General features: G+C 44.0%; 3 protein-coding genes across 4 annotated transcripts in view; 2 read left to right on the forward strand and 1 right to left on the reverse strand.

Moving 5' to 3' along the window:
• shroom2a (shroom family member 2a) overlaps window positions 1-4,456 on the forward strand; it is a 29,058-nt gene extending 24,602 nt beyond the window's left edge. For both annotated transcript variants that reach the window (XM_029500938.1, XM_029500939.1), the window contains exons 7-11: window positions 246-833; window positions 1,417-1,989; window positions 2,238-2,403; window positions 2,622-2,894; window positions 2,988-4,456. In XM_029500938.1, coding sequence (XP_029356798.1) covers window positions 246-833; window positions 1,417-1,989; window positions 2,238-2,403; window positions 2,622-2,894; window positions 2,988-3,260 — 1,873 coding nt within the window. In that variant the 3' untranslated portion in view covers window positions 3,261-4,456. The remainder of the gene's footprint in view (window positions 1-245; window positions 834-1,416; window positions 1,990-2,237; window positions 2,404-2,621; window positions 2,895-2,987) is intronic.
• A 1,390-nt stretch (window positions 4,457-5,846) lies between these two features.
• Window positions 5,847-6,593, forward strand: cldn34a (claudin 34a). Its single transcript, XM_029500147.1, has one exon. The coding sequence runs from the start codon at window positions 5,850-5,852 to the stop codon at window positions 6,591-6,593; it is 744 nt and encodes a 247-aa protein (XP_029356007.1). The 5' UTR covers window positions 5,847-5,849.
• Window positions 6,594-11,038: 4,445 nt separating this feature from the next.
• LOC115042491 (putative claudin-24) lies at window positions 11,039-12,208 on the reverse strand. The gene has a single exon (XM_029500753.1). It carries the CDS (start codon window positions 12,067-12,069, stop codon window positions 11,410-11,412), a length of 660 nt encoding a protein of 219 aa, XP_029356613.1. The 5' UTR covers window positions 12,070-12,208; the 3' UTR covers window positions 11,039-11,409.
• Window positions 12,209-12,552: the final 344 nt, after the last annotated feature.

A 12,552-nucleotide genomic window follows, 5' to 3' on the forward strand; every position in this document is an offset into this window, starting at 1 on the left:
GATTATTTATTCCTCTCTGCAGACTCTGTGGGAACTGAAATTCCTCTTTAGGCTGCCAGCTGAACACTTACCAGGGAGGAGGCTTGCAGAAGTGAGGGAGACGTGTGTCTTGTCGTGCTGGCATAATCACAGTGACTGCTGGAGAGACAAACACGTCCTCCACCACAGTGTATTATTTGATAAAGCTGCAGATGATAGTGGGTACTGCCTCTGTGTAATTAAGAGCTTTCTATTGTGTTCCTCAGGTTCTCTGACAGAGGACCCAGTGAGTGTAAGGTGGGAGAAACACCGGTAGAGTTTGAACAGTACTCAACACCGTCCCCTCCGCCCATGACACGAACCAATCCTGACTGCAGACACAAAGCTGTTCCTGCCACTGTGAACCACAGACCCACGTCTTTCTCTCACAGTCTCGCAGAATCTGGCCTCCCTCAGCCTGCAGACCACAGCCACATTGAGCTCTCGTCTGGACTGAGGAGAAAGCCCTCTGTACTGGAGAAGCCTCCCCCACCAAGATGCCCAGAGGTCGACTCCCACGAGTCTTTCACCACTTCCCAGAGCGAAGGCTTTACCCACTGCACTCCTAACACTGATCCTGACCCCGCCTTTGTCCCAACCTACTGTGTAAAGGAAGATTCTGAGCAGGGCAAAGGGCTTGTGGACAAAGGACAAGGGGCAATACATCATCTGTCAAAATCCTCTCCCCCAGCTTCCTACTATAGACCTTCACAGTTGGCTAATATGGATGGGCAGCGCTCACCATCGCCACAGTTTTCCCCTCAAAGACTCAGCGACAAGCCTCCTGTCTCCCTTCAGGATGAAGACTCTAACAGGTAAAGTTTTTTTTTGTTTGTTTGTTTGTTTTACCAACTAGATATTCACTCAAAAGTGCCATAGTACTGCCACTACTGCAAACTACCACCTAGTTTACTCAGAATATAGTAACTCCCATATTTTCTGTCTTTATGCTACTTGTACAAAAGAGTCAGTGCCTTCATAGAGTCATGCAACATCCAAATACTATCAATCCAACTGAATAGGACAGTGGTAGTTTGTGGTTAATTCAGTTAAATGCTGAACATCTAAAAGGTTGTCTGAAGCCCAAAACATAAAGCCCTCTGTACATATTCTTTGTTAAGAGCCAACTGACATCATCTGTAGTGAATTTCTGACTGTACTGTAAGATTATTACAGCTAACAAAACCAAAGCAGTGGGAGGAGTCTATATGTCTTCCAGTTCCAGCATACTGGGCATGGAAAAAATCTCAGTTGCCATCATTCAGTGAAACTTTAAATCATTGTATGTGTGGAATAACAGTAACAGGAGATTTTCTTTTCTGCTCAGAGGAAAAACGTCTCCAGCTCTTTTTTCTTTTTTTCTGAAGTTCATCTGTGTTTCTTTCTATTGTGTTTCAGGATGGAGCATGTGATTGATTATTCAACAGTGAGGAAAGTGCCCATCAGGATTGTCCACTCAGAAGGGGGCACAAACAAAGAGAATCATCCATTTTTGCAGCACAGTGACGACTCTGCTGTTCAAGCTGAGGCCCTGTGTTTTAACAGGCTTGTCAGTCTAGGAGCTGCAGGCCAGGATTCAGACTTATGTGCCTTCACTCGGCAGAGAGAGCCCAACAGTCCACCAGCTGGTCAGTCAGACCTGAAGCCTGAGCCCGACACATACATGGCCACAGTTCGAGATCACGTCAACTCCAACTCTCAACATCCACCACAGCCCACAAATGAGTCCAGCAGCAATATTGCAGCTGTAACAGCAGACCAGTCTGAAGAGGACCAGAAGAGAGAGGAGCTGGCCAGGGACATCATGGGAAAGGACAAGTCACTAGCTGATATTCTGGATCAGAGTAAGATGAAGACCACTATGGACCTGATGGAGGGTATCTTCCCTCAGGGAGAGCAGTTGCTGGAGGAAGCTTTCCACCGCAGGAAGGTGCCCTCGACACAGGCCATCACCCGGCCAGCAGAGGAAAGGTCAGCCACACAGCTTAAATACTGCTGGAGTTCTTAAAATATTTCTTGCTAATGCTGAACAATTAATCTAAATATGATCAAATTGAGAAAAATTGAGCTCCAGTGTGTCACAACAGACCATAACTGAAGCATTATGGTGATTAAAAAATTCCATGACATAGAAAAATTACAATATCATTACTCAAATAATCAATCTTGACTGAAATAATAGCAATCCAACTTGGTTTTTTTTTTTTACTGTATTGCAGTGAAAAGGAGGGCAATATGGCAGCAGCTGTCACCATGGTGACCAGCTCTACATATTACAGCACATCTGCTCCCAAAGCAGAACTCCTTATCAAAATGAAGGACATGCAGGAGCAGAAGGAGGACGACTCAGAGGATGAACTGGACATCGATCTAGCCAACAAGAAGGTACCATCCACCTACTCAACGCTTATTCAGTGTTCAAACAAACAAAGCCTGTCTCCTCACTCTCAGCTGATTTCAGAATCACTTCACTTCACTTACCTTTCATTCTATTCTCCACAAACTTTCCCTGATGCACATAGTTTAGACTAAAGGTCTTTTAGAGCATTTTTCTCCACTATGACAACATGTTGACCACAGTCTGTTCTATTTTTCCAATGTAGCAAGAGTTGATTGACAGCCTAAGCAAGAAGCTCCAGGTATTGCGGGAGGCCAGGGAGAGTCTTCAGGAGGACATCCTTGACAACAACGCTCTAGGAGATGAGGTGGAAGCCCAGATTCAACAGATCTGCAAACCCAACGAGCTGGACAAGTTCAGGATGTTTGTCGGGGACCTGGACAAGGTGGTGAGTCTGTTGCTGTCACTGTCGGGCCGTCTGGCCAGAGTGGAGAATGCCCTCAACAATCTGGAGGAAGATGCTACTTCTGTGGAAAGGGTTAGTGATTTTAAATAATCTTCAGAATTGTTGCTGACTATTATAAAGCATTTGATGTATCAACACAACACCTAACTTTCCTCTCCCCTCCAGAATACGCTGATTGAGAAGAGGAAACTGCTCATCCAACAGCATGAGGATGCAAAAGAACTGAAGGAGAACTTAGACCGTCGGGAACGCATTGTTTATGACATCCTTCTGAACTATCTGCAGGAAGACAGTCTGACAGACTATGAGCACTTTGTCAAGATGAAGTCTGCTCTCATCATTGAGCAGCGGAAGCTTGAGGACAAAATCAAACTGGGCGAGGAGCAGCTCAAGTGTCTGATGGACAGTCTGCCAATAGAACAGAGGCTGTCCATCTGAAAAAGCTCAACAGTGTCTTTGAAGTAGCCCAAAGCCTGATTGGGCAGACTGCTCATGTTGCAGTGAAAGTCTCTGCCCAAAAGAGGGAGACAGAGACAAGAACTTGCAGATCCAAACAACCTGTTTGCAATAAAGACTGTTGACATTTTTGACATTTAAACTAAGGTGGATGGCCACACCATCACTTACACTAACAGCATCCATGTTTAACTCCTTTGTGACTGATGCTACTGTACCTGGCATCAAGTATGTCCATAATGCCCTTTTTTTATTTTATGTCTTTTTTTAGTAATTTATTGTAGCCTTTTGAATCTGTGCAGGAGGGGACAGTATTTTATCTTCAACTGATTTTAGCAGCCGTTCCACCTGATGTGTGTTACACGCTGAGTATTTATCATGTTTTATCTTTGGATAATTTAACACTCTGAAACTCTTTTTCAAACAAACCATGAAATCTGGCCAAATATTTCAGTCATTTTTGTGAACATTTATATTTAAACTCGTGGCCTTTTACTAAGAGTGTCTCCTTACTTTCTCACTAAAGAAACTCTTCTTCAGCAAACCAGGTAAAAAAAGAAGGATATAAGTGCAGCAGTATAACTCTGTGAATGTACAGATAATTTTAAAGAGCACTTGTTCAACTTCAATGAACAGAAGGAGCACTTCACAGCGAGAATTTAACTCCAGTAAAATCCACATTTAAAGTGCTTGGAGAGTCCTCCATGTCACTGCAAACACTGTTCGGTCTTTAGTCCACTTGTGCATGGTGCTTCCATCAGTGCGGCTCTGTTTTATTCACAGTCAGAAAATCTTGTTTAGATTACCATAGCTCCACATGTTTACCAAGTCTGTATTTTTATCTTATTGATTCACTGTGTTTTTGTTTTTCACGGTGCTGAGGTTTGCTTGTTTGCGTAGTTATCACATATATTGCTTAATTTCGAACACTAAAAACGATAAGGTTGATCATTTGCAACGAAATATAGAAGATAATCATTCCAAAGCATTTTGACCAGCTTCAGCTGGACCCTGTCAAATGTCTACATTTCAGATTGTCAGGATTTAATAAGCCTCCCCAAGGTGAAGCCTTCTGGGGGATGTCCTGTACTTGAGTTTGCTACAGATTGAAATGTTATGGCCCTGCTACAGCCTGACACTTTATCAGCAGTGCTCCTTTGTATTGAATAAAGAGTCTGCTGAAATCACACAGTCATGTCTAATTGATCAGTTCATGTCCATTGTTATTCATTAACCTTACCACACCCTCCTCTCTGCTTATAATGTGGAAGGCACACACTTTGAAGCGACAAGGACTTCCTTTGCATTCAGGTGATCAACGGTTTCACACAATTGCAGAAAACATGTGGACCACAACTGAGATCCATTCCCTTCTGATAAATGTAGCGTGTCTGAATGGAGTCTGCATTTGTTGAAAACAATATCTGGGCTCGAGCACCTCAAGGTGAGTGAAAAGACAAGATTTAAGAGAGGGTTTTATTTTACTGCATACCTGACAGAGTTCAATCACAATCATTAACCAAAGCAGTCCCTGAATACCGTGCTTTAAGGGACTGTGTTCTGATACTTGAAAAACACTTTAAGATCTTCTTATTTGTATCTGTTTTAAAGATTTACAGAGTCAACATGGCTATGGTAGATTTTGGTCTGACGTGTCAGACAGTGCTCCATCGTTGTCTTCAAAACACCACCAGACAAAAACAGTGCTGATTAAGTAGTGTTCAAAGACTTGAAGCAGGTTTTACAGCATGTGGAGAAACATCTTGGTTTTCCCCTTATTTGTGGACGTCTGTGTATACATGGAGTCCTGGGGACAATCCCAGCTCACACCGGGCGGCGGGGTTCCCCCTGGACAGGTCATCAGGCTGTCACAGGGCCGGCACACAGAGACAACTCTTCACAGCCACAGTCGAGCCTGCAGGCAAATTAAAGCCACCAATTCAACATGCATATCAATGCACTGTGGGAGGAAGCCAGACTGTAATTCATTGTTGGGTTACTCTAAATTAAATTGGGTACATGAGGAAATATGTGTTTTGGTCATTTCAGTAAACTAACCTGTGACCCGATGACAGGTGGCATCTTATAAAAAAAAAAAAAAAAAAAAAAAGAGGTTGTAGTATATTCTCTGAACTGCACTATGTCTTTAGGGCCAATAGAAACTTTATTTCCGTGTTACATCCATCTGGTTAGTACATGACCTTCAGCAGCAGTAAAGACACGATAGAGACGAGCTAACAGTGGTGTGGTTTTCACCTCTCTATTTGATTGGACACCATTTGATGTTGGATTCACAATGTTTCTCCAGAGTGATAGGCAAACGGTTAATGCTGTGGCGCAATAGCAAAACATACGCAGAAAAAGTTGGTTGAAATGATGTGAACATGCACATTCACGTTTAACTTTATATGAAGTGGAATGCTGAGTATGACAGCAGAATATGATTGTGAAGTTTGTACTGATTATTTTTGTCATCTTCAGGTGTGATGGATGTCAGCGGTGGCCCATGAACGCCACAATGCGTGAGTCAGTGATTATTCTCTCAGAGAATTAGCAGTCACATTGAACAGGATGTATCTGGTTCACACAGCTCACACACAGTTCATGGGCCTGCTAGCAGGCTTTCTGGCGTGGATTTTCACCATGATCACCCTCGGCCTCAACGAGTGGCGGCTGTGGCACGTGGCCGATGAATCCATCATCACCTCAGGTATGGCCTGGGTGGGAATCTGGAGGACATGTTTCTACAGCCATGTCCTTCCCGAGCTGGAGAACTGCCGGAGCATTGGCATCTCAGAAACCTTTCTTCCAGTGGAGATCCCTGTGGCTCAGGTGATGATGTTGCTGGCTGTGATCTGTGGACTGGCGGCGAACATCAGCGCCGCGTTGGCTGTGAGGATGGCCTACTTCTCTGTGGAGGATCGCAGCAACATCAGGCTGGTGTTTGTGCTGGCAGGGAGCCTTTATCTGCTCACCGGGTTGTTGTCTATGGTGCCACTGGTGTGGAACATGAAGTCTGTGCTCAACAACAGCACCATAGACTTCCCTCCGGAGTTTCACCTCCCTGTGGCGCCTGCCAGGCAGCAGGTTGGTTCAGCCATCGGTGTGGGCATCCTCGCCTCCATTCTGATGTTCATAAGCGGTCTGGTGTTTCTTTCTTACCAGTATAGCTGCCGCACTCTAAAGTCAGTGTCCCGTGAACACACAAGGAACTCGCTCCAAAGGTCCTGGACAGCAAGGACCTTACCACACAAGTTTGACTTCCCGGACGGAGTCAACCAGGGGAGGAACAATTCTGCATTTCAGACTGAATAGGTGTCGTGACGGAAAAACACATTGTCGCCTGCCATAAAATAGTCACATTCTGAATCCAACACATTTAACTGTGCTTCATGGGTGTTTGACGTTGTATCAAAATTCAACAATATGTGAGCTAACAAATGAGAATTCGCAGCCATTAGACAAAAATCTGACAAAAATAGAAATTAAATTAAACTTCTACTAAGAATAGTTTGTATTTCTTGAATTTCCTGAAGAATTACAAAATTCAAATGCTGCCACCAGTATTTCATATATATATATATTTATATATATCTGGAGGTTGTTCCAGATCATCCTCTCCAGAGTCTTCATCGGGTGAGAGGTGAGGGCCACAGGGCTGAAGCGGTTGGACTTCCTGGGGTTGCGTAAACCGTATAATGCCAATAATTTTGATGAGAGCAGCTCTAATAATGTCCTGTCTTGTGAATGGAGAGTTTATACTGCCATCATGTTATTTCTGTATTATATTTAAGGTTTCTGTGGCTCATATAAAGGAGTACAGCTGCCAGAGTTCAAGGCCAGATTCATATCTGCAATAGTTATACTAAACTTTATTGCTTAAGTATTATCCACAAGTTGCTCGGACAGAAGAGCATGAAGGTTCCTGTAATGACTGATCAGCATTTTCAGCACAGGCCGGGGGAGGTTTCATGACATGCCAAGGTGTGGGCTTCTAATGGGCCCCATGTGAGGAGAGATCTTAGCAGGTCAGGTTGACTGAGGGCCCCACTCATGTGACCTAGGTAGGAGGCTGACGAGAGCAGGCATGTGAGTATGGGGAGGACGACTGTTGCCAAAGAGGGCACACACACATACACAGTGCTGTCCAGTGGACTACTGCACCACTCTGGAGGCGGCGAACTGCCCTGGAACAAAAGACCCTCTTCAGCAAAGCACAGCTCTCTGTCAAAAACACAAGTTCAGAAGTGGATGAATGGTAGACCTGACTATTCCAGCAAGTTGGTGAGGTGTATTATCACAGAGGAAAAAAACAACTACTGGTGGTTGGAATCTGTGAAAGACATGCACTGATACTGATTTAATTAAGGAAACTGGGAATTATTTAGAAACCTCCCTGTAGATTAGAGATTTTTACAGGAATTCCGTTTACTTGGCTCTTTATGTCTATCTTCACCACCCCGCCTCTCTCTGTGCACATTCTGCTCTGCAGATAAGCCTGGCATAATACCCTGAGCTGGTTTTATCTAATCTGGCCGCTAAATTATCTACTTTATCAACTGTAATGTATAATGGAACAACACTGATCTGAAGCCACTGAGAAAGGAAAGAAGGTATTCATTAAAAAAAAACAAAAAAAAAAACACTTTCGGCTATATCAAATCAAAGTATGTATTTTACAAAAAACTGATCAGAGAGGATGTTTAAATCTAACTAATGACAATTTATTAGCATCTATGTCGTGTGTTATCTACGTCATGTAATATCTCTTGATGTTTTATCATCCTTTGCAGTCATCCTCAAAGTTCAAGATCAGATAAAGATTTATGACTGTTGGCGATGTCTCCATGTGCAGTGATGGACCGAAGCCACAACTGTTTAGCACATATCTGTGTGTTTCCATTTTATGTTGTTTTATAATGCCAGACCACTCATAATACAGTCTGATCAGAGGTGAAAACCTCGAATAAAAATATTTGTGTCTGCACAGGGAGCTGCGTGAAGTCAGAAGAGTAAAATTGTGAAAATGGGGTGCTGAGTTTAATAGAAGGGGTGGTATCTGTAGAACCTACCCTTCGTGTGTGTGTGTATGCATCGTGAAAAGTATTTTTAAGCCATTTTTGCCAGTAACATATTGTAACTGACGGCCTTGTCAGGAAATCTTGTTATATTTGACTTGTTCTGCTATTGCCAGTAGTGCCAGTAGAGAAAAGCGTCAACTCACTGTGCCTGTGTGAGGATCAAAATTTCAGTAAATCAGCCACTTTCAACAGACGCCTACCCACAGAGGAGCTACTGGATGATGACTCCAAAAGAACATGCTACCATCACACCCATAGGGGCTGTTTGTGTACAACAGACTTCCTTTTGGACTTGCTCTGCACCTCCCTCTTTACATTACGGAATACCTCATGAAAGACCTGAGGGTGCTAGGTTTCCTGAAAGACCTGTTCATTGTGAAATGCTCAAAGAGTGAGTTCAACAAAACTGGAGAGAGCTCCAGAATTTGGGTTAGAAATGATTATGCACAGTCTCAGCCCCACTGTACAGGCTGCTCAGAGAACATGCCACTTGGAAATGGACTGTGGTTGAGCAGGTGGCTTTTGTTAAACTGTGACGGATGGCCCAGTTTTAATACACTGCGACCCCAGCCTGCCACTCACCTTAGCACGACGCCCCTGTGTGAGCATTGGGGTAGTTATTCAAGACACAATGCCAAGTGGCAAGTGGGGAGGAACATCCAATGGCCCACATGTTCCAAACACCATCCAAAGCTGACAAAACTATATTCACAAATAGAAAAGGAAGCTCTGGCACTGATTAATTGGAATAGAAATCCAACCAGTATTTGCTCGGTAAACATTTTAAGTTGGTTGCTGATCAAACACTATGTGGTGAACACAAGAGCGTGCCTACATTAGCAGCAGCACACATTCAGCCATGAGCATTAATACTGTCTACTTTCCTGTGGCCCTTTACCTGAGTCCAGCTGTGGTCCACTCACTGCTCACAGAGTATATGCAAGGGGGCCGAGAAGTTGGGCTAAGAACCCTGAAGGCCGAACCAACCACTGCACTGGCCTGTTTCAATATGTAAATGAGTACATTTCAAATTTTCCACTTTTCTTAATATTAATTAATGTGAACCACATTGTAGTTGTCTAATAAATCTTGTGTAAGTGAACTGGAAGACATGCCTCCAACTATTTCCTGTCCAGTCTGTGTTGACTTGTACCTTAAAACTAGCCTTGTGGGGACCAGTTAAAGGTGGAGTGTTTTGTGGTGAGGCCACACATACTTAACCATCATCACAGACTTTGTCGTGTCCTGTGGAGGAACATTAGTCTACAAGCACCACAAGTCATTTTCTTCAAAACTGTCATGTACCTCGAAAGGTTTAATCAATGACTGGACTGGTCAAAGGTTCACCTGGGCCTCATCAGCAGACTTTATTAGAATTAGATGATTGGCCCATTTGATAAATCTCCTATAAATATTCAGCTATATCATTGCTCCTTTGTGTCCAGGCTTCTTCACTTCTCTAAGTCGGTTTAAAACAGCATGATGTGGTGGAAGCAGGGCTGTTTTAGCCTTTGGAAAGAGCAGTGCATGAGTCCAGAACATCAGGAGCTGGACTGTGCTCATGCTTTCAATTGGGCCTGGTTTAACACACAGGAAATGTGAAATGTGCTGTAATTCCAGATATAACCAATACAGAAACTTATTCGAGGTGCAAGACATTGTTTATCTTTTATGAGCATGGCCATGGAAAGCTGATTTCAAAAACTATTGCTCTGAATGTGATATTTTGTCAACGCCTGAGGAATTGGATAATGCCCATTTGAACCATCAGAACATGTTACTGTCTTTGGAGACGGCGCACTCACAGCCGAAGAGCAGACCTTTTTATTTGTGGTTTGATGCGTTTCGACATCATTTCTTACGCGCGCCATTTCCTTTTTGTTAACGCAGCATCCGGCCCCACAGCAGCCCAATTTTTGGTGTAAAGAACTTTTCACTGACTCCCCAGCTGAAAGTTGACCCCACGTCCTCCATGCAGTCTGTGTGGCATCAGTACCTCCGAGGCCTGACAGGACTGCTGTTCAGAAGAAAAGTCCGTCATATCGACAACATCCTTATCTCTGATTCATTTCACTTTACAAATGTTAAATCCATAAAAAGGACCGTCTTTAATTTTATAAATCATTCTCTCAGCATCCAACAAAATATCTTAATGTCACAGTATCAAATGATACAGACCAGTTTGGAGTGCAGGGAATAGTTGAGCCCTCTGACCTCCTCAAATTTGTATAATTATGTCAAAGCAGGAGCTGCGAGGGCAACTTGTTCTGCATTCCTCTCAGTACATGCTGCCCATTAAAGCATTCATTAAACACAGCTTAGCTCAGCGAGTGACCAGGAAATCTGATGGAATTAGTTTCAAACTGCGTTTCCACTGCTGCAGACACACCTGATGAACTGAGACGGCTGTGTTCAGCCTCTTGGCCCTTCTGCTCAGCTTGTTGTCTGCTTAGAGGGCGACATGGGGACCACTTCAGACAAAAATAGGTTGCAGGTTTATGCGGCTAGAGGAAAAGGGGCAGATTACGAAATTGCAAAACAGCAGCCATATTCCCATTTCTCCAAAGACGAATGCTTCGCAGATCTGACAGAGAACACAGTGCTGGAAAAACAATAACATTTTAATGGAGGAAAAAAATGAGTCAAGTTTCAACACATCAACAAACGTCACTAGGAAAGTGTGTGCTTTATCTCAGTTTTAGCATCAAGAATAATTTACAATCACAGCATATTCAAAGTTACATTTCTTACAAATCAGACACTATGAGATGCTATAAAGCAAATTGAAAAAATAGCTTTTACAAAAATATTCATTTATACTGGTCACAGCAGGTTGTCTTGAAATGTTTGATTGTACAGGTGAGACAACGGATGAAAGAAGAAGATGATTTCATTGTTTCTCAAGATGCTTGAAATGACGACAGAGCTGTTGTATCTGATATGAGCCTAATACTAACATTTGCAGTTTTAAAGCAGTCTGAAGTGCAGTTCTACAGGTGATTGTGTTGTGCTGTCAGTCTCTATGCAGGTAACTCTTGTCATTCATCCCTTTAAACGTACTCTGAGCGCTTCCTGAGGTTAACGTCTGTACTCATCACCTGGTACCTCCGCTGCAGCGCAGGCTGAGGCGCCACCTGGGAGCACAAGCCTGAGGAGACCAGAAGCAGCCCAGCCATTATGAGAAGAAATCCTCCTGCCCAGCCGCAGAACAAGGCATCTCCAAACTCCCATCTTGGCACCACGTCAGGTACTTTATCGTCAAAGAAACGTATCACGGCTAAATGGGCCATGTAGGACACAGGGATCAGACATAGCACTCCAGATACCATCCCCAGCAGCCCTCCTATGATGGTAAAAATCCTCTTGGTTCGATACCCTCCGTGGTCTTTACAGCTGTCGACCAGGTAAAGTCCAGGTATAGCTATCAGGATTCCCAGCATGCCCACAGCAAGGGACGCGCACATGAGGATGCGGGACAGCTTGAGGTCACTGGAGAGGCCCAGCAGGCTGTCATAAGCTCTACACTCCATACCCCCGAGATCCTGGACCACGCAGGTCTCCCACAAGCCAAGTTCGTAGCTCTCTACAGGCAGCAGTGCTGTGGACATGGTCAGCCACTGTGGTAAGATAGTAGTTGTTAAAGCACACAGCCATGCCCCGACATAGATCAGCATCCCCAGCAGCTCCAGAGCGCAGGCGCATGTTTCCATCTCTCTGTCTCTGTCTCTGGCTTCCACGCTTCGCTTGACAGAGCCACAAGAGTTCTTCTCTGGAGAGGCCTCTTGAAGTCCAGTTGAGACAGAGGCTGCTCACAACACCTGAAAAATTAGACTTGACTGCTTGTCTCTAAACTCTGAGCTCTTTCACAAATGACTCCCACCAAGAGGAGCACACATCTTCTGTTGCAGGGAGGAGAGGGGGCCTGTTCTGCCCTCCCCTTTTGTGATCCTCCTGCTCTCGCTGCTGTGCCAATGGGTGACAGAGGCAAAGGCAAGAGATGACCAGTCTGCCACAAGATCATTATCAGATGCTTTCTCTGTGATAAAGGGGCCAGAAGGGATGCCATCAAATGTAGACGGGATATTGTTTTAGCAATAATGTTAAACTTTGGCATCCTGTTGTATCCTCAGAGATGCAGTCTCACCAAACAAATAAACACGTGCAACAACAAGGCAATGAAGCCATTTTTATTT

Source organism: Echeneis naucrates, chromosome 4, assembly GCF_900963305.1.
Source record: "Echeneis naucrates chromosome 4, fEcheNa1.1, whole genome shotgun sequence".
NCBI classification, from domain to species: Eukaryota; Metazoa; Chordata; class Actinopteri; order Carangiformes; family Echeneidae; genus Echeneis; species Echeneis naucrates.

Bases quoted from the DNA above. Each gene is read 5' to 3' on its own strand.
- cldn34a (XM_029500147.1), top strand. From the start codon at position 5,850: ATGTATCTGGTTCACACAGCTCACACACAGTTCATGGGCCTGCTAGCA.
- LOC115042491 (XM_029500753.1), bottom strand. From the start codon at position 12,069: ATGGAAACATGCGCCTGCGCTCTGGAGCTGCTGGGGATGCTGATCTAT.